The sequence below is a fragment of the Brassica napus genome, chromosome A1 (genome assembly GCF_020379485.1).
Source record: "Brassica napus cultivar Da-Ae chromosome A1, Da-Ae, whole genome shotgun sequence".
In the NCBI taxonomy this organism is placed as follows: Eukaryota; Viridiplantae; Streptophyta; class Magnoliopsida; order Brassicales; family Brassicaceae; genus Brassica; species Brassica napus.
Genome location: NC_063434.1, coordinates 1,599,975 through 1,616,181, shown reverse-complemented (window position 1 = coordinate 1,616,181; position 16,207 = coordinate 1,599,975). Strand labels below are relative to the sequence as shown.

The 16,207-nt window shown below is 38.8% G+C and overlaps 4 protein-coding genes across 6 annotated transcripts; 3 read left to right on the top strand and 1 right to left on the bottom strand.

Moving 5' to 3' along the window:
* The first annotated feature begins 322 nt into the window (after nucleotides 1-322).
* On the top strand, nucleotides 323-7,224 carry LOC106454724 (brefeldin A-inhibited guanine nucleotide-exchange protein 4-like). 2 transcript variants are annotated; one of them, XM_013896870.3, is made up of 11 exons: nucleotides 323-1,537; nucleotides 1,778-2,095; nucleotides 2,184-2,505; nucleotides 2,645-3,067; nucleotides 3,150-3,442; nucleotides 3,633-3,906; nucleotides 3,988-4,487; nucleotides 4,724-5,045; nucleotides 5,127-5,481; nucleotides 5,754-6,415; nucleotides 6,483-7,224. In XM_013896870.3, exons 1-11 carry the CDS (start codon nucleotides 492-494, stop codon nucleotides 7,071-7,073), a joined length of 5,106 nt encoding a protein of 1,701 aa, XP_013752324.2. In that variant the 5' UTR covers nucleotides 323-491; the 3' UTR covers nucleotides 7,074-7,224. The 2 variants fall into 2 exon arrangements, with proteins under 2 accessions (XP_013752324.2, XP_048634684.1); XM_048778727.1 differs by lacking the exon at nucleotides 323-1,537 and having other exon boundaries at nucleotides 1,874-2,095; nucleotides 2,174-2,505.
* Nucleotides 7,225-9,505: 2,281 nt separating this feature from the next.
* On the top strand, nucleotides 9,506-11,383 carry LOC106370221 (AT-hook motif nuclear-localized protein 25). Its single transcript, XM_013810273.3, has one exon. The coding sequence runs from the start codon at nucleotides 10,264-10,266 to the stop codon at nucleotides 11,170-11,172; it is 909 nt and encodes a 302-aa protein (XP_013665727.1). The 5' UTR covers nucleotides 9,506-10,263; the 3' UTR covers nucleotides 11,173-11,383.
* A 961-nt stretch (nucleotides 11,384-12,344) lies between these two features.
* Nucleotides 12,345-14,535, bottom strand: LOC125608360 (B3 domain-containing protein REM9-like). Its single transcript, XM_048778720.1, has 4 exons — nucleotides 14,229-14,535; nucleotides 13,369-13,794; nucleotides 13,001-13,295; nucleotides 12,345-12,909 (listed from the first exon to the last, which is right to left on the bottom strand). Exons 2-4 carry the CDS (start codon nucleotides 13,792-13,794, stop codon nucleotides 12,881-12,883), a joined length of 750 nt encoding a protein of 249 aa, XP_048634677.1. The 5' UTR covers nucleotides 14,229-14,535; the 3' UTR covers nucleotides 12,345-12,880.
* Nucleotides 14,536-14,647: 112 nt separating this feature from the next.
* Nucleotides 14,648-16,019, top strand: LOC125608358 (AP-1 complex subunit sigma-2-like). 2 transcript variants are annotated; one of them, XM_048778690.1, is made up of 6 exons: nucleotides 14,648-14,755; nucleotides 15,082-15,168; nucleotides 15,244-15,444; nucleotides 15,513-15,548; nucleotides 15,635-15,721; nucleotides 15,812-16,019. In XM_048778690.1, exons 1-6 carry the CDS (start codon nucleotides 14,753-14,755, stop codon nucleotides 15,878-15,880), a joined length of 483 nt encoding a protein of 160 aa, XP_048634647.1. In that variant the 5' UTR covers nucleotides 14,648-14,752; the 3' UTR covers nucleotides 15,881-16,019. The 2 variants fall into 2 exon arrangements, with proteins under 2 accessions (XP_048634647.1, XP_048634642.1); XM_048778685.1 differs by lacking the exon at nucleotides 14,648-14,755 and adding an exon at nucleotides 14,807-14,953.
* The last annotated feature ends 188 nt before the right edge of the window (nucleotides 16,020-16,207 follow it).

Below are 16,207 nucleotides of genomic sequence, written 5' to 3'. Positions count from 1 at the left end.
CGGACACAAGTTGGTTTGGATAAAACACAATAATCTATGGGCTATGGTTTGGTAAGAAACCAAAATAATCATTTGACTTTTACTTAGTACTAATACAAGTAGGATTAGATTAAGTCTCCGATCAATATCACTAAACTTACTACTGTTACATGCGATTATGTTACGAGATTACTACAGTTACGTTTCAGTAAAGTCAACTTAATCGAGACCATTAATATGCATTTATAAATCGTACTAATCGAAAAAACATTTGATGAGATCATAACGACGTGGGAGACGAGTGGTAATAATAAAGACATAGAGAATCACACGCGCCTTTCTGTTCCAAGTGACTCCCACGCTCTCTCTCCCTCTTCAGCAGGAAGAAGCCTTTTACCGATTCAGCAAACCGAGAAGGTATATAAACGCAAACACTATAACGAAAACTGAAACGTACGATCAAAGCTTCGTCTTCTCTCGAAATGGACTAAAATAAAAAAAAACTCCGTTCGATGTCGACGTCACAAACTCTCGGCGGCGCCACGCGTTGCGGCCGCGTGATAGGTCCGTCTCTAGACAAGATCATCAAGAACGCTGCATGGCGCAAGCACACGTACCTCGTCTCCTCCTGCAAATCCGTCCTCGACAAACTCGAGTCCCTCCCCGACGACTTCCACGATCCCTCCTCCGTCGTCGCCGGCCTCTCCTCCCCCGACGCGGACGCCGTCCTCCAGCCTTTCCTCTTCTCCCTCGACACCGCGTATTCCAAAGTCGTCGAGCCGGCTCTCGACTGCGCCTTCAAGCTCTTCTCCCTCTCCGTCATCCGCGGCGAGATCCAGTCTTCCAAACAAGACTCCGTCCTCTTCAAACTCGTCAACGCCGTCTCCAAGGTCGGCGCCATGGCGGAGGAGCCGATCCAGCTCGCCGTCCTCCGCGTCCTCCTCGCGGCCGTCAGATCTCCCTGCGTCTTGATCCGTGGAGACTGCTTGCTCCACGTGGTCAAGACGTGCTACAACATCTACCTAGGTGGATTAAGCGGGACGACGCAGATCTGCGCCAAGTCCGTGTTGGCGCAGATGATGCTCGTGATCTTCACCAGATCCGAGGAGGACTCGCTCGCTGACGTGGCGGTCAAGACTGTGTACGTGAACGAGCTGTTGGCGTTCACGGACAAGAGCGTCAACGAAGGCAGCTCTGTTTATTTCTGCCAAGGGTTTGTTAACGAGGTGATGGCTGCGGGGCAAGGGAGCCCTCCTCCTCCTCCCGATGTGATTCAGATTCTGCTCCAGAACCCGGAGACCGAGACCGTTATGACTCCTGACTCGCCGTCGTTTCGTGGCTACGAGAAAAACGGTGAAGCTGATTCTTTGACCGGTGACATGAGCAAGATGAGGCAGGACGCTTTCCTTCTGTTCAAGAACTTGTGTAAGTTGTCGATGAGGTTTTCCTCGCAGGAGAAGAATGATGATCAGATCATGGTGAGGGGTAAGACATTGTCTCTTGAGTTGCTTAAGGTCATCATCGACAATGGTGGTCCTGTTTGGCGGTCTAATGAAAGGCAAGTGGTTTGTGTCCGAATCTTTTATTAGTTATTATCAGTGTTCTAAAAATCGGTTTAAACTGCTCTTCGGACCTAAACAAAATACTTTTGTCTTAAAAATCGGTCTGGACGTCCGTCTAATCAATAATCTCATATAAAATATAAAATGCTTAACTAGCGCCTAAGGATTTCTTGAATATTGGTTATTATGATTATGATGCTTGTTTGGTCTTATGTATTTGTTTTTACTTAATGCAGCTTCATTAGTGCCGTTAAGCAATACTTATGCTTATCACTACTAAAGAACAGTGCAGTTTCAATCATGTCCATCTTTCAGTTGCAATGTGCTATCTTCATGAGCTTATTATCAAAGCTTAGATCAGTCTTGAAAGCGGAAATCGGCATTTTCTTTCCGATGATCGTCCTCCGTGTGCTAGAGAACGTTCTCCAGCCTAGCTTCCTTCAGAAGATGACTGTTCTCAACTTGCTGGAGAAAATGTCTCAAGATCCGCAGTTGATTGTAGACATCTTTGTGAACTATGACTGCGATGTAGACTCCTCTAACATACTAGAAAGGTATTAGATCAGTCTAAGAACTGCATGACTCTTTAGGAGTAAACATATAATGTATTAAAGCTCTTATAAATCCATCAGATGATTGCAGGATTGTCAACGGTCTTCTGAAAACTGCTCTAGGACCACCGACCGGTTCATCAACAACGCTGTCTCCAGCACAAGATAGCACGTTTAGGAATGAATCTGTGAAAATTTTGGTTAATGTAGTCAAGGCAATGGGAAGTTGGATGGACCAGCAGTTGAAAATGGATGAGACGGTTTGGCCTAAGGGCTCACAGATATATGCTTCTATGGATAGTAATGCAAGCCAGATTGGTGAAGAAGACTGTGATACACAGCCAGATACTAATCCTGAAGCGTATGATGCTTCTATGCTTGAGCAGCGAAGAGCTTACAAGATTGAACTCCAGGTTTGCACATATTAACTTTTTTTTATGATATATATGAGTTTATGCATTGTTTTTTTTTTTTTTTGAGTAACAAAATATTGAATAATGGTTTTTGAATATGCATAGTTCACTGACAAATAATCATGGTGGTTTTTTGCAGAAGGGTATCTCTTTGTTTAATAGGAAGCCTTCTAAAGGAATTGAGTTTCTCATAAGCAGCAAGAAAATAGGCAACTCTCCTGAGGAAGTGGCTTCATTTCTGATGAAGACAGCAGGGCTAAATGGAACTGTGATTGGTGATTATCTTGGTGACAGAGAGGAGCTTCCACTCAAAGTTATGCATGCATATGTGGACTCGTTTAATTTCCAAGGGAAGGATTTTGTTGAAGCTATAAGGTTCTTTCTACGCGGTTTTAGGCTACCAGGAGAAGCGCAGAAGATCGACCGAATCATGGAGAAATTTGCAGAACATTACTGGAAATGCAACCCTGGTTCTTTCACCAGTGCAGACACTGCTTACGTTCTTGCATATTCTGTGATTATGCTCAATACAGATGCACACAACAACATGGTTAAGGATAAGGTATTGCTTCTTTTTGTATGATATTCATCGTGTTCAGTACCTATGTTTTCTGATTCCTTGTACAAACTTAATGGTTGTGTAGATGTCCAAAACTGATTTTGTCCGCAATAACCGGGGAATAGATGATGGCAAGGACCTACCTGAAGAGTATCTAGGCTCTCTTTATGACCGAGTTGTGAAAGACGAGATTAAGATGAACTCAGATACTTTAGCCCCACAAAGTAAACAGGTGAATGGCTTGAATAAGCTACTGGGCTTAGACAGCATCCTCAATCTGGTTTCTTGGATGCAACCAGATGAGAAAGCGCATGGTGCCAACAGGGTTCTTATAAGAGATATCCAGGAACAGTTCCAAGCTAAGTCAGAGAAATCAGAGTAAGTACTATACTGTTATACCTGAGTTATTAGCTTCGAATGGTGACTGATCAAACCACATACCATCCCCGTTAATAGTAACCAAAACCTTTACATAAACTAATATATCTACACATTTTAATTACTATTACAATTCAGATCCATCATCTGTGCTAATATCAATATGTTTTGTTCCGTTCTTGGTCTGCAGGTCAGCTTATCATAGTGTTACAGATGTCTCCATCTTGAGATTTATACTCGAGGTCTCATGGGGACCGATGCTTGCTGCATTCAGTGTCACTCTTGACCAGAGTGATGATAGATTAGCAACTTCTCTGTGCTTACAAGGCTTCCGATATGCGGTGCACGTCACTGCAGTTATGGGAATGCAAACTCAGAGAGATGCTTTTGTCACTTCCATGGCCAAGTTCACTAATCTTCATTGTGCTGCAGATATGAAGCAGAAAAATATTGATGCTGTAAAGGTATAAGTTCACTTGTTGTGGCCTAAATTAATATAAGCAATTGATTAGATTTAACAATCTGTTAAATATTGTATTATGCAGGCGATAATAACAATAGCTATAGAAGATGGTAACCATCTACAAGGCTCTTGGGAACATATTTTAACTTGCCTTTCACGTATTGAACATCTGCAACTCTTGGGAGAAGGATCATCACCTGCAGATACACGTTACATCCCTACAACAAAAGCTGAAGTAGATGAAAAGAAGGCTTTAGGCTTTCCACATTTAAAGAAACGTGGCGCTCTTCAGAATCCATCTGTGATGGCTGTTGTCAGGGGAGGTTCTTATGATAGTACTTCACTTGTGAAAACCGTTCCCAAATTAGTAAAACCGGAGCAGATCAAGAACTTTATTGCTAATCTGAATCTACTGGACCAAATAGGGAACTTTGAGTTGAACCATGTCTATGCTAATAGCCAGAGGTTGAACAGTGAAGCTATTGTTGCTTTTGTTAAAGCGTTATGTAAAGTCTCCATGTCGGAGCTTCAGTCACCAGCAGATCCTCGTGTCTTTAGCCTCACGAAACTAGTGGAGACAGCGTAAGTTCTCATTTAAATAATACTATTTCAAATTTGATGTATATTTCAATTTTTTTCTCTGATATTATTTTTATTAGTACTTTGTTATTATATTCTAGTTGATTGAATTGAGTGATTTTTTTTTTATTATTCATATTGAAATGAATCAAAATTGATAAGGAGTTTGAGTACCTATTTATTTTTGATTGTTTTACAAAACATGTGGTTGAGTGCAAATATTTGTTTTACTGTGACAGGCATTATAACATGAACCGGATCAGATTAGTTTGGTCTCGCATATGGAACGTTCTCTCTGACTTCTTTGTATCAGTAGGCTTATCAGAGAATCTCTCTGTTGCAATATTTGTAATGGACTCGCTTCGTCAGCTTTCCATGAAGTTCTTGGAGCGTGAGGAGCTAGCAAACTACCATTTCCAGCATGAGTTTCTCCGACCGTTCGTCGTTGTCATGCAGAACAGTAGTTCTGCTGAGATTAGAGAGCTTATAGTCCGTTGTGTTTCTCAAATGGTTCTCAGTAGAGTTAGTAATGTGCAATCTGGTTGGAAAAGTGTCTTCACGGTAAGTAAACATAAACAAAATGTCTCTCAATGCAATGTTTTTTTTTTCTACTGTGTCCTAACATGGTCTTGTTTGGTTTAGGTTTTCACAACTGCTGCGATTGATGAGAGGAGGAACATTGTGCTGTTGGCTTTTGAGACAATAGAGAAGATTGTGAGGGATCATTTTCATTGCATAACTGAGACTGAGATATCGGTATATGCTGACTGCATCAGATGTCTTATCACCTTCACAAACAGCAAGTTTGAAGGCGACATTGGTTTCAACACCATAGAGTTTCTTCGTTTTTGCGCTGTGAAGCTTGCAGAAGGAGGACTCTTCTTGAACGAGAAGCTGAAGAACGATAACATCTCAGCTTTAAAGGAAGATTCGTCTGATGGACAGAGTGTTACTGAACTTGATGAACAAGTTTCTTATTGGGTTCCTCTGCTTTCAGGTTGGCTTTTACTCTGTATAAGTTGCTACTACACACTTACAAGTAATGATTTGTGTTGGCATGGGTGTTCGGTTTTGGTTTCGGTTCGGTTCGGGGTATTTCGGTTTTCGGTTTTTTGGTATTGTGGTTCTAGAGATTTTGGAACCGTTCGATTATTTACAAAATTCAGTTCGGCTTTCGTTTTTTGGTTCTAGAGATTTAGAAACCGTTCAATTATTTACCAAAATTCAGTTCTTGGGTTCTAGATTTAAGTATTGTTTTTATTTGTTCAGGTTTATCCAAACAAGCCTCAGATCCAAGACCAGCAATTAGAAAGCGTTCCATAGAAGTACTCTTCAACATTCTGATGGACCATGGTCATCTTTTCACAAGACCCTTTTGGGCTGCAATCTTCAGCTCAATCATCCTCCCAGTCTTCAACAACATGCGTAGCAAAACCGATATGCTCTTCGAAGAAAGCAGTAGCGGCGACTCGCCATCCTCAGCTTCTCTAGACACTGAAGAAACTACATGGGACGCTGAGACATCAACACTTGCATTGCAGCTTCTTGTCGATCTACTCGCCAACTTTTTCAGCTCTGTTAGGTCTCAGCTTTCAAGCGTTGTGTCAATCATTCTAGCGTTTATAAAGAGTCCTGTCCAAGGCTCCACAGGCTCGGGGATCTCTGTCTTGCTTCGTTTGGCTGATGGGTTGGCTCGTAGCGCATCTGAAGATGAGTGGACAGAGGTTTTCTTGGCTCTCAAGGAAGCAGCCTCGCTTACTTTCGCGGGTTTTATGAAAGTGTTGAGAACCATGGATGATATTGAAGATGTTGAAACGTCTTCTGGTCAAAGCGTAGACAAAGATGATCTTGATGATGATAACCTTCACATTATGTCTTACGTCGTCTCCAGAACAAAGAAACACATTGATGTCTTGTCTCAAATCGTCGAGGTACCATCTCTTTACTTACTTAGCCAACTGTTATTGTTTGTTTACTCATCTATTACGTTTTTTTCAGGTTGTGAGTGAGTTATACAGAAGGAACCAATACTCATTGCCAGCATCACACGTGGACATCCTCGCAGACATTTTCTCGTGCATCGCGTCTCACGCTCAGCAGCTAAACACCGACACGGTCCTTCGTAGGAAGTTCAAGAGAGCATGCTCTGTCCAAAACCTAACACAGCCTCAGCTCCTTAACTTCGAGAACGAGGCTAACAAATCCTACATGACCTTCCTACAAGACATGGTTACTTGCAACCCTGACGTCTCCAAGGAGCTCGAACTCGAGTCTCGTCTGGTCACTGAATGCTCAAAAGTCGTGAAGATCTACCTTAACTGCACAGGTCAACACCAACAACAGACAAAACCAATCCATTGGATTCTTCCGATGGAATGGGACCGGACAGAAGAGGCGAAGGCTAGGACTTCGTTGCTTGTCTCTTCGCTAGAAGCCTTGTGCTCATTAGAGGCAGAGTCTCTGAAAAGACACGTGGCGAGCGTCTTCCCTTTGTTGGTAGACCTTGTGAAGACTGAGCATTGCTCTCCACAAGTTCCGTACGCCCTAAGCAATGTTTTGAAATCGTGCATTGGTCCTATTTTAGGTTAAGTCGCTTGTGGCTTAAGTTATTACTATGATCTGTGTTTTTCTTTCTTCCACGATTATTTTTGTGTTGGGAGTTGGCTCTCTACCCGAATAAATTTTGGACATAGATGTTTTATGTTATTTTCTTGAAATGAAGTTTTAAGTTGGACGACTATAGACAACAAAATTCTCAAAATTTCTTTATCTACCTTTCACACATGCATGATCTAACTCTGTTTGGTTAATATTTTGGTTGTATTTTCTTTATGCAATGTCGAGATCAGACTCTTTGAACGGATTTTTTTTTATAATGTTTATGACATTACATCAATCGAGCCAAACAGTATTTTGATCATTTACATTTTCATGTATTACTTTTTGGAAGTTTCTGTCATCATGGGCTATTTCCTGAGAGTTTTTATAACTAGTTTAGTGAATAAGTTGAAAGAATTATATCTCAGTATTCTATATAAAGGATTACTTTATATACTAACATAGTATAACATTTTCTAGAATGAGTCTAAAAATGCTATTTGTCTTTGAGGTTAAGTGGAGAGGATAACAAAAATGGTGATATGATCATCTCTGACATTATTGATTATTGATTACATTCAGTGTGTGATTCAACTCATACACGACTTAATTGGTGTATTGACAAATGAATATGTTGGCAAGCATATGCATAAGAATTTTCAGCATCTCCTATGTAAAGTTTCAATATTTAACCATTAAAAGGAAGATATAAAGTGAAGCCATGCTATTGAGTGGCTCGAGAAAATTAAAAGGTTCTATTTAAATCAAGAAAAAGGAGGACAACAAATGCTCATCATGTGAAATCCACCACTCTTTCACAATAACAACCAATGGTGAAGCTTCATTGTCTTCTTCTACTCATGACACATCCATTTTTTTAAATTTGAGCTTTACTCGTCCTATCACTTCATCACCACTCCAAAGAATTATTCAAAAAAAAAAATCCATCTGAATTTATGCATAATGTATATTAGCATAGTTACCACTTACCAATGAGAGACTAAAAGAAATTCATCTGATAATTTCAAAATAATTTGTTTTTGACAACATAACACTGACTTTATGATGCTATTTAAAGACCCAAAACTTATGACAACTGTTTGAAGAAATAAGGATTTTTTAAAATTTAACACAATGTAGATATAACTATTTTGTAAACATAAATCCAAACAATTTTGTTCTATAACAAAGATATATAATAACTATTTAAAAAAAAATGGTAAATATCGAACAAGAAAATTGTGATAATTTTGTATTGTTCACGTCTGGTAAGTAGAAAGATAGACGTTGTTCTAAATGCAACCAATAATTTCACACGGACAAAATGGCCACGAAGCTGATTGAACTCTATAAAGTAATCTTACCCCAAAAAAAAAACTCTGGAAAGTAAAAAATCAGCGACTACATTTAACGTGCCGAAGATTCTACGAAACCTAATTTTCTTCAACCTTCCAATGATCAATCAGGTACAATAGTCCATGTGGAGTGGACAAATAAGTGTAGTCGTTGGTTAGCTTTTTTTCCTTTTACCGTTGTTAAATTTGTAATATACATCATATATAAAATACTATTCAATATTCGATATTGTCAAATCTGTTGAAAGAAATTCTAACGTATGGGAATGTCTAGTGGAGAAATGAGAAATTGTACAAGCACGTGAAAATATAAGAACTATAAAAAGTTTTTTACAAAAAAAGAACTATAAAAAGATAATAACTTGATTAACACTTTAACATACCAAAAACGTGTATGACTTATATATCTTTACCCAACTACTACACTAATTCATACTTTTTTAATTGGATGTTACTGATTTAAATTGGAAAAGTATATTAAGAGTGTTTTTAGCTATACTGAAGAATGTATTCTTATGATCTTATCTATTTCATTTAAATCAACAATCATAAGATCTAGAGCTTCGGAATCAAGGAAAAAGCTATATTATCTAGTTAGCACAAAGCTCATTTCGTTGAACAATAATGTATTGGAAGATATGTGGAATCATTGTCTCAAATTTTAGTTTTAGGCAATAAAATAAACCAAAATTATTTTTTGGTATTTAAGTTTTAAAAATACATATGTATTTTAAAAACTTTAGGTTGAGAACCCCATTGAAATTGCTTAAATACGCAAAAATTAGTTATACGCAAAAATTAGGGATCATCGAATTGGTTCAAGAAAAAAAATCAAATGATCGGTTTTAATTATGTTAAAGCGTACTTTGATTTATATGTAAGAGTTATACATAGTGGTTGGAACCGAAAGTAACTAGAAGCTCGGATCCAAATCTTGTGAAATGTAATACTACTTGATAAAAGAGGACGACTTATAATCCTAATATGTATTGTTACCGACAATAACACTAACATAAAGTTAGGTCGGCTATTGACATTGCCCTCGAACTGAAACATCATAACAGTATACCATCGCATTTGTTTTGTCTTTTACAGAACAAAAATCTACAGTCATCATATTATCAAACCATGCCTTCACCGTCACAAAAGGTATTTTCTTTAATCTCTCTTTGTTTTCTTTTTCTTGTTTGCCTTCAGCTTTATCTTGAAAAATGATCAACATGCAATATCTTTCTCTGTATCTCCGTAATTTACTTCTCCAGATTCTTTCTTTTGTCTCCCTGAGAAATTAGAATCCATCAATTCTTTCTTCAGTCGTCGACATCTTATTTTGTTTTTCTTTGTTTTTTTGCTTTCCTCGAGGAAAAATCACTACACCAACCCTCTTATCTATATACATACTTTAGTATATTATTTTCAGCGCATATATATTTATATTTTACGTATATTATAGTATATAATATGTCGAAGAGAGCCGTGTTTGAATAGTGTTTTTGATGCTCTTGCTTTACTCCTTTCTCTCCCTTGTTTCATTCATTACTTCACATGAAGATCTGGATCTGGTCCAGACAAATTTCACCGACCCTCTTTCACATATGTAGACCCTCCCTTTCTCTCACTATTCAGTAGGGTTTTGTGTTCTCTTGTCGTCTTCTTGTTTTGTCCGTAACATTGATGCAAGTTTAATCAATTCCAGTATTTGAAACACTCTCAGTGACAAACCACTTCATCACTTACATTTTCTGCCCATACTTTTGTCTTTGTCTCTCTCTATAAACAAAAAAAAAATCCAAAAACCAAACAGCAGTTTCTTGTTATTATTATCGATGTCTGGTTATATGCACCCTCTTCTAGGGCAAGAACTGCACCTACAGAGACCTGAAGATTCCAGAACCCCACCCGACCATAATAACATGGAACTCAACAGATCTGAAGCAGATGAAGCAAAGGGAGAAACCACTCCCACCGGTGGAGGAGCAGCCAACTCAGCAACCGCCTCTGGCTCTTCCTCGGGACGCCGTCCACGTGGCCGTCCTGCTGGTTCCAAAAACAAACCCAAACCTCCCACTATTATCACCAGAGATAGTCCTAACGTCCTTAGATCCCACGTTCTTGAAGTTACCTCCGGCTCGGACATATCCGAAGCTGTTTCTACTTACGCCACTCGTCGTGGCTGCGGAGTTTGCGTTTTAAGCGCTACCGGTGCGGTCACTAACGTCACCATACGGCAACCGGCGGCTCCTACGGGTGGCGGTGTGATTACACTGCATGGTCGGTTTGAGATTTTGTCTTTGACAGGGACTGCGCTTCCACCGCCAGCTCCACCGGGAGCGGGAGGTTTGACAGTGTATCTAGCCGGAGGTCAAGGACAGGTTGTCGGAGGGAATGTGGCTGGTTCTTTGATAGCTTCGGGCCCAGTAGTCTTGATGGCTGCGTCCTTTGCAAACGCAGTTTATGATAGGTTACCGATGGAAGAGGAAGAAACTCCACCGCCAAGAACCACTGGAGTACAGCAGCCGCAGCCGGCGGCGTCTCAGTCGTCGGAGGTTACGAGGAGTGAGGCCCAAATGGGTGAGTCGAACATGGGAGGTAGAAACGGAGGAGTTGCTTTCTATAATCTTGGAATGAATATGAACAATTTTCAATTCTCTGGAGGCGATATTTTTGGTCTAAGCGGCGGAGGTGGTGGAGGCGGAGGAGGAGATGGTGGAGGTGTTACTAGACCTGCGTTTTAGCGTTTTAGCTAGTGACACTTTCTTTTGCGTTTGAGTTTGATCTCAAAGTACTAGCTATGGCAGTTGCGAATACTAGCTAGGGTTTTTTTTTTTTCCCTTCAAAATCTGGTGTGAAATGATAACGAAAGCTTAATTTTCTTCTTTCTTTGCTGTTTACTTTGAATATAATGTGTAATCGTTTTTAAAAAGAAGAGAGTATTATTTTGTGACATAGTTTGGATTGATTAATTGTTATAACTAAATTTTATATATAAATTAATGTTTCATTAGGTGAGGAATTATTTGAAGCAAATGATTTTTGTTCATATTCGTCAAATAATGTTCATATAGTAAGGTTTTAATTATTGTTTATAAGATGTTCTAATTTGTGTGTTGACAGGCAAGACATTTAGTACAGTATATAATATAGTTATATGGGTCATAAATTCGAACTTCCACTATCTGGCAAAGGAGGGTAAAGAATATTTTGGGAGATTAAAACCCTACTTTCTATGATGTCAACTCCAAATACACATTGTAACTTGAGCCCCCTAAAAAGAAAAGAAAAACCTGCATGCAGAGAATATGCCTTCTCTCTAGAGATTGTATATATAGCGTTCAACTAACAATATACTACAAGCTTATGTGAGGGAGATTTGGGTTAAATAACTTCATAATAAGTTGTATTGTACATCTGCTACATAAACTTACACTTGTGATACATTTCTTAGCTATATAGATGAGGATTACTTGTGCATTTACTTCACACTGTACACAATTCTAAGATTAAGGAAGATATTCTCTCTTTGCTCATTTCTCCTAATAATTTCAAGAGTTCTTCTATCCGTTGCTTGTGTTAATTTCTTCTATAGGCTTGCTTTTGCATGTTAAACTATATAAAACTCGAAAATTTATGTTAAGACTCTCGCCGTATATGATTATGAACCCTTTTTTTTCAAAACATCAGTGATTGTTTGTTTATATCTATATTCGCATCTATTATTTTGACCCATATGAACCAATATTCTATTTTTAAGGAAACCCAAAATTTAAAGTGTCGAAATGATTTGACATTTTTATTTGTTTGTCAGTGATCAAGAAGTAGAATTTGTTACTAATTCAGATTATAACATTTCTTGCTGTTATGAAATGGAGTATAGTAATTGTATCTTGGTACGTATATTTGATCAGAGCATGAGCATTGGTGAACCCCACTTTGGGGTTCACCAAATTTTTTTAATATTTTTTTGTGGGCCCATGAACAGTTATGAACCCGAATTTGTAGTTTTCTGCATTAGTGAATCCGAAGAAGGAGTTCATAGGAATAAAATAATAATAATTTTTTTATTTTTTTAAAAAATTAAAATTATTCAGAATACATGAATAAAATATTAAAATATGTTATAAAATTTATGAAAACATTTTATTCAACCTATGTTTTAGTTTTGGAGTTTAAGTTTTGGTTTGTGTTTTCAAATGTATAAAAGCTATGTTTTAAAATTTTATGTTGTTTCTTAACTTAAATTCAATTCATAGAAACATTTTGTTCGATGATCAGTCTACGCATTCAACAAAGGAATTAAGTTCGAGAATGTTTAACTTAGGATAAAAGTTCACATAGAAAAACCATTCAAGTTTTACAAAGCGAAATACATAAGTTGATAAATTGCTAATGAAACAAAAAGAAACAAGTTAAGATGATAGAGAGGAAAGACCGCAAAAGAGCCATCTAATTTCGTGAGGTAGAAGCAATGCTACCTGTAGAAGAAGAGAACACAAGTTAAAGCATAAGCAAAGTAGTAACATTGAAGATATAGACAACAAAAACAAGTCAAATGAGAAGACTTACCATCGATTCTGCTGAAGTGCTTGATCAGTAGTTCAGTACACTCCTTCCTTTCCGGACATACACACAGTAATGGAGTTGTCGTCCCGTCTCCAACCACGTTGAACACAAACAAATCTCCGTTGGTGCATCTGTTATCACGACAGAACTTTCTCCACCCTCTGCTGATGTAATATGCACCGTCTGATTCGCTAAATCCGAAGCGCGCAGTCCATGACTTTCCCTCCTTGTTGACAAGTTTGACCTCTTTGCATTGTTGGTTCAAAGCACCACACCTCATAGCTTCCACAGGAAGAAACTACAAACACATACATAACATCAGCCAAGAAGCAGTACTAGAATCACACAATAAATAACTAAATTTTACTCACCATTTTGTCGTCCTTTTGATTTGTAGGAGTAACCTCAGCCAAGAAGCAGTAGTCGTATGAGAAAGTATGAGCATCATCCGCGTCGGCTTCTTCCTTAGCGATGTGAGGATTTGTAAACTGAATCTCACAACAGCTAGGACCAAAAGGAGTCACATGAAAGACCATGTCTCCTTCGTGTTTGAAGATGACAATGTCACCGATTCGAAGATCATGTGCTTCGGTGAACTCTTTCCAACCTTTCGTGAGTGTCCTGCCTTCTCGGATGACCTTCCAGATTTGATCCGAAGCGTCCGATCTTAGCTTCCATGGTTTATTGATCTCAGCCCCTTGTATGTGTTTTGAGTAGAAGTCAAGTGGTATTGCGACGCCACTTTGAAAACCAGGAAGAAGAGGCTTGAAGAAATGAGGTTCTCGGGGAGTTTCCATCTGCAACAATCGAGTTCCAATTACATGTATTAATCGAGTTCCAATTTAAAAAAATGGCATCAAACTACTATAGACCACACAAGACCACATAACTATAGAAATCAAAAATGTGGTTTGTTTTTCCATTCAAGAAAGCATACTGAAGCTGTTAATCGACTAGTAACCATTGATGCTATCTATATTGCTATGTCAAAAATTCGGTTCAAAGCTCTAATCCTATCATGCATGAACCCTTACACGAAACCCCCAAATCGAAATGAAATCCATGATAAACGAACCCTAAAAAGAAACCGTATGTCGATTTTGACCAAGAAATCGAAAACCCCTTCTCGATTTCCCACCCTAAGACGAAACCCCCAAATCGACTTCCTTAACCTAGAAACCTCTCGAGATCAAATCGAAGCTATCTCGTCCTCGGAGTGATTGAGACTCACCTGAGAGCGTTTACGAGTGACTCCGACGACGAATTGATCGACAAAATCTCCGGCTCTGGACCCCGACACGAAATCGCTTCACAGACGGAGAAACCCTAGATTTCGAAGAGAGAAGGGAAAATGGGGTCTTTCACGCGAAACCCATTTTTTCGCAGTCAACCCGCGCGACCGCGTAGCCACTCCCTCTGCGCCGCGTGGCATGACCCCGTATCATACGGGCTCACTTGGAAGACCCGGTTCACGGGTTAAAACCCATTTATTCATTTCTTTTAATCGATAAGGCCTATGATACCGAGCCCATGACTCTCTCATAAACTCCCGATGCGGGTGGTCTCATGAACCAAAGTGATTGTATACATCAAGAGTCGGATCGCCTATAGCATGGATCCGACCCGAAATGCATATTCCACTAAGAACAACGTTAAATGACAATTATACCCCCATAGCACTCAACCTGTTCGAAAACATTTGTTTTTCTCTTCTCTGAAGAAGACTTTTGTCTTTCGCTGTCATCCTACGAAATCATGGTAAAGATCTCTGCACATTCCGACAATCACTTTTGTTCTTCGAATCGTTTAATTAGCTTTGATCCGATGGATCGTCTGATGTCTTTGTGTGTTCCTTCTTTGAATCTGAGAATGCATCGTAGTTTAATTGATTCTTTAGAGATACAAAGTTGCTACCTTTTATCAGAACATTCATGCTTAGCTTCTGGGTTTGGTTCTGTATGCTCGATCCTCCTTAACAACATTTGCATAAGCCTGAAAATTCGATAAATGTGCGACCTTTATGTGTGAAAAGCGTCTGAGTGAAAAATGAATAATAAAAGGTGAAACCTTTGTGTGTATTGCAGATACATTTTGTGCTTCTTGTTAGCCGCCAAGGAAAAGTCAGGCTCACCAAATGGTACTCGCCTTATACGCAGAAGGAAAGATCTAAGGTCTGAAAAGTACTGAGCTTTTATTACGCACTTTTTTAAAATCTTTAAACATTGGGAACATGATGTTTTGTGTAGGTTATACGTGAGCTCAGTGGAGTTATTCTGAACCGAGGTCCCAAGCTCTGCAACTTTGTTGAGTGGAGAGGTTACAAAGTTGTCTACAAAAGATACGCGAGTCTCTACTTCTGTATGTGTATTGATGCGGAGGATAACGAGTTGGAAGTCCTTGAGATCATTCATCACTACGTTGAGATCCTCGACCGCTATTTCGGAAGTGTGAGTCAGTTAGTTAACCACACCTACATGGAACATACTTCCACTTCTTATCTCGTTGATCTTTTCAGGTGTGTGAGCTCGATTTGATTTTTAACTTCCACAAGGTAACATACCATTACTACAAACACTCTTGACATTAATTCAACACTTAGTTTTTTTTTTGCTGACACTTTCTGGTGCTTTTTTTAAGGCGTATTACATATTGGATGAGCTTTTGATTGCGGGTGAGATCCAAGAGTCAAGCAAGAAAACAGTTGCCAGGATTATCTCTGCTCAGGTTAACCTTAATTTTTTTTTTCTTAAACATTGAGACATGAAATTTTATATAGGATTTATCTTGACAAATGTCTGTTTTGGATCGTTGAAGGATGAAATGGTGGAAGCTGCAAAAGAGGAGGCCGGTTCCATTAGCTACATCATCGCTCAAGCTAGTTAAATAGTGTCTTTCATCTAGTTCTATGTGCGGTTCAAACATGTTTCCTGCGCTCCCTCCTGGCTGCTATGTTAAATGTTTTGACAATCTTTTTTTTTTAATCTCCCTAATGACTGAAGAACTAGAATATGTTTTTGATCGATTAATTTTTTTTTTATAAAAAAATTAACAAAAAAAGAAGAGAGTTTGTTTTATAAGATGCGTAGTGTTTTGGGCCTAATAATTTTCTGCAAGAGCCAATGGGATGCGTGTTTTATAAGATGCGTAGTATTTTGGGCCTAGTAATTGTAGGCAAGAGCCAATAGGATGCGTGTAGGCCTCGGTATCGGA

Excerpts from the sequence above, each read along its gene's own strand:
- LOC125608360 (XM_048778720.1), bottom strand. The coding sequence starts at position 13,794 with ATGGAAACTCCCCGAGAACCTCATTTCTTCAAGCCTCTTCTTCCTGGT. Across the intron at positions 13,296-13,368 it reads ATCAAAAGGACGACAAAATG|TTTCTTCCTGTGGAAGCTAT; the intron begins GTGAGTAAAATT and ends ATGTGTTTGTAG. Across the intron at positions 12,910-13,000 it reads GCACTTCAGCAGAATCGATG|GTAGCATTGCTTCTACCTCA; the intron begins GTAAGTCTTCTC and ends CTTCTTCTACAG.
- LOC106454724 (XM_013896870.3), top strand. The coding sequence starts at position 492 with ATGTCGACGTCACAAACTCTCGGCGGCGCCACGCGTTGCGGCCGCGTG. Across the intron at positions 3,443-3,632 it reads GCTAAGTCAGAGAAATCAGA|GTCAGCTTATCATAGTGTTA; the intron begins GTAAGTACTATA and ends CTTGGTCTGCAG. Across the intron at positions 4,488-4,723 it reads ACGAAACTAGTGGAGACAGC|GCATTATAACATGAACCGGA; the intron begins GTAAGTTCTCAT and ends TTACTGTGACAG.
- LOC106370221 (XM_013810273.3), top strand. The coding sequence starts at position 10,264 with ATGTCTGGTTATATGCACCCTCTTCTAGGGCAAGAACTGCACCTACAG.
- LOC125608358 (XM_048778685.1), top strand. The coding sequence starts at position 14,822 with ATGGATCGTCTGATGTCTTTGTGTGTTCCTTCTTTGAATCTGAGAATG. Across the intron at positions 15,169-15,243 it reads CGCAGAAGGAAAGATCTAAG|GTTATACGTGAGCTCAGTGG; the intron begins GTCTGAAAAGTA and ends TGTTTTGTGTAG. Across the intron at positions 15,445-15,512 it reads TCGACCGCTATTTCGGAAGT|GTGTGTGAGCTCGATTTGAT; the intron begins GTGAGTCAGTTA and ends TGATCTTTTCAG.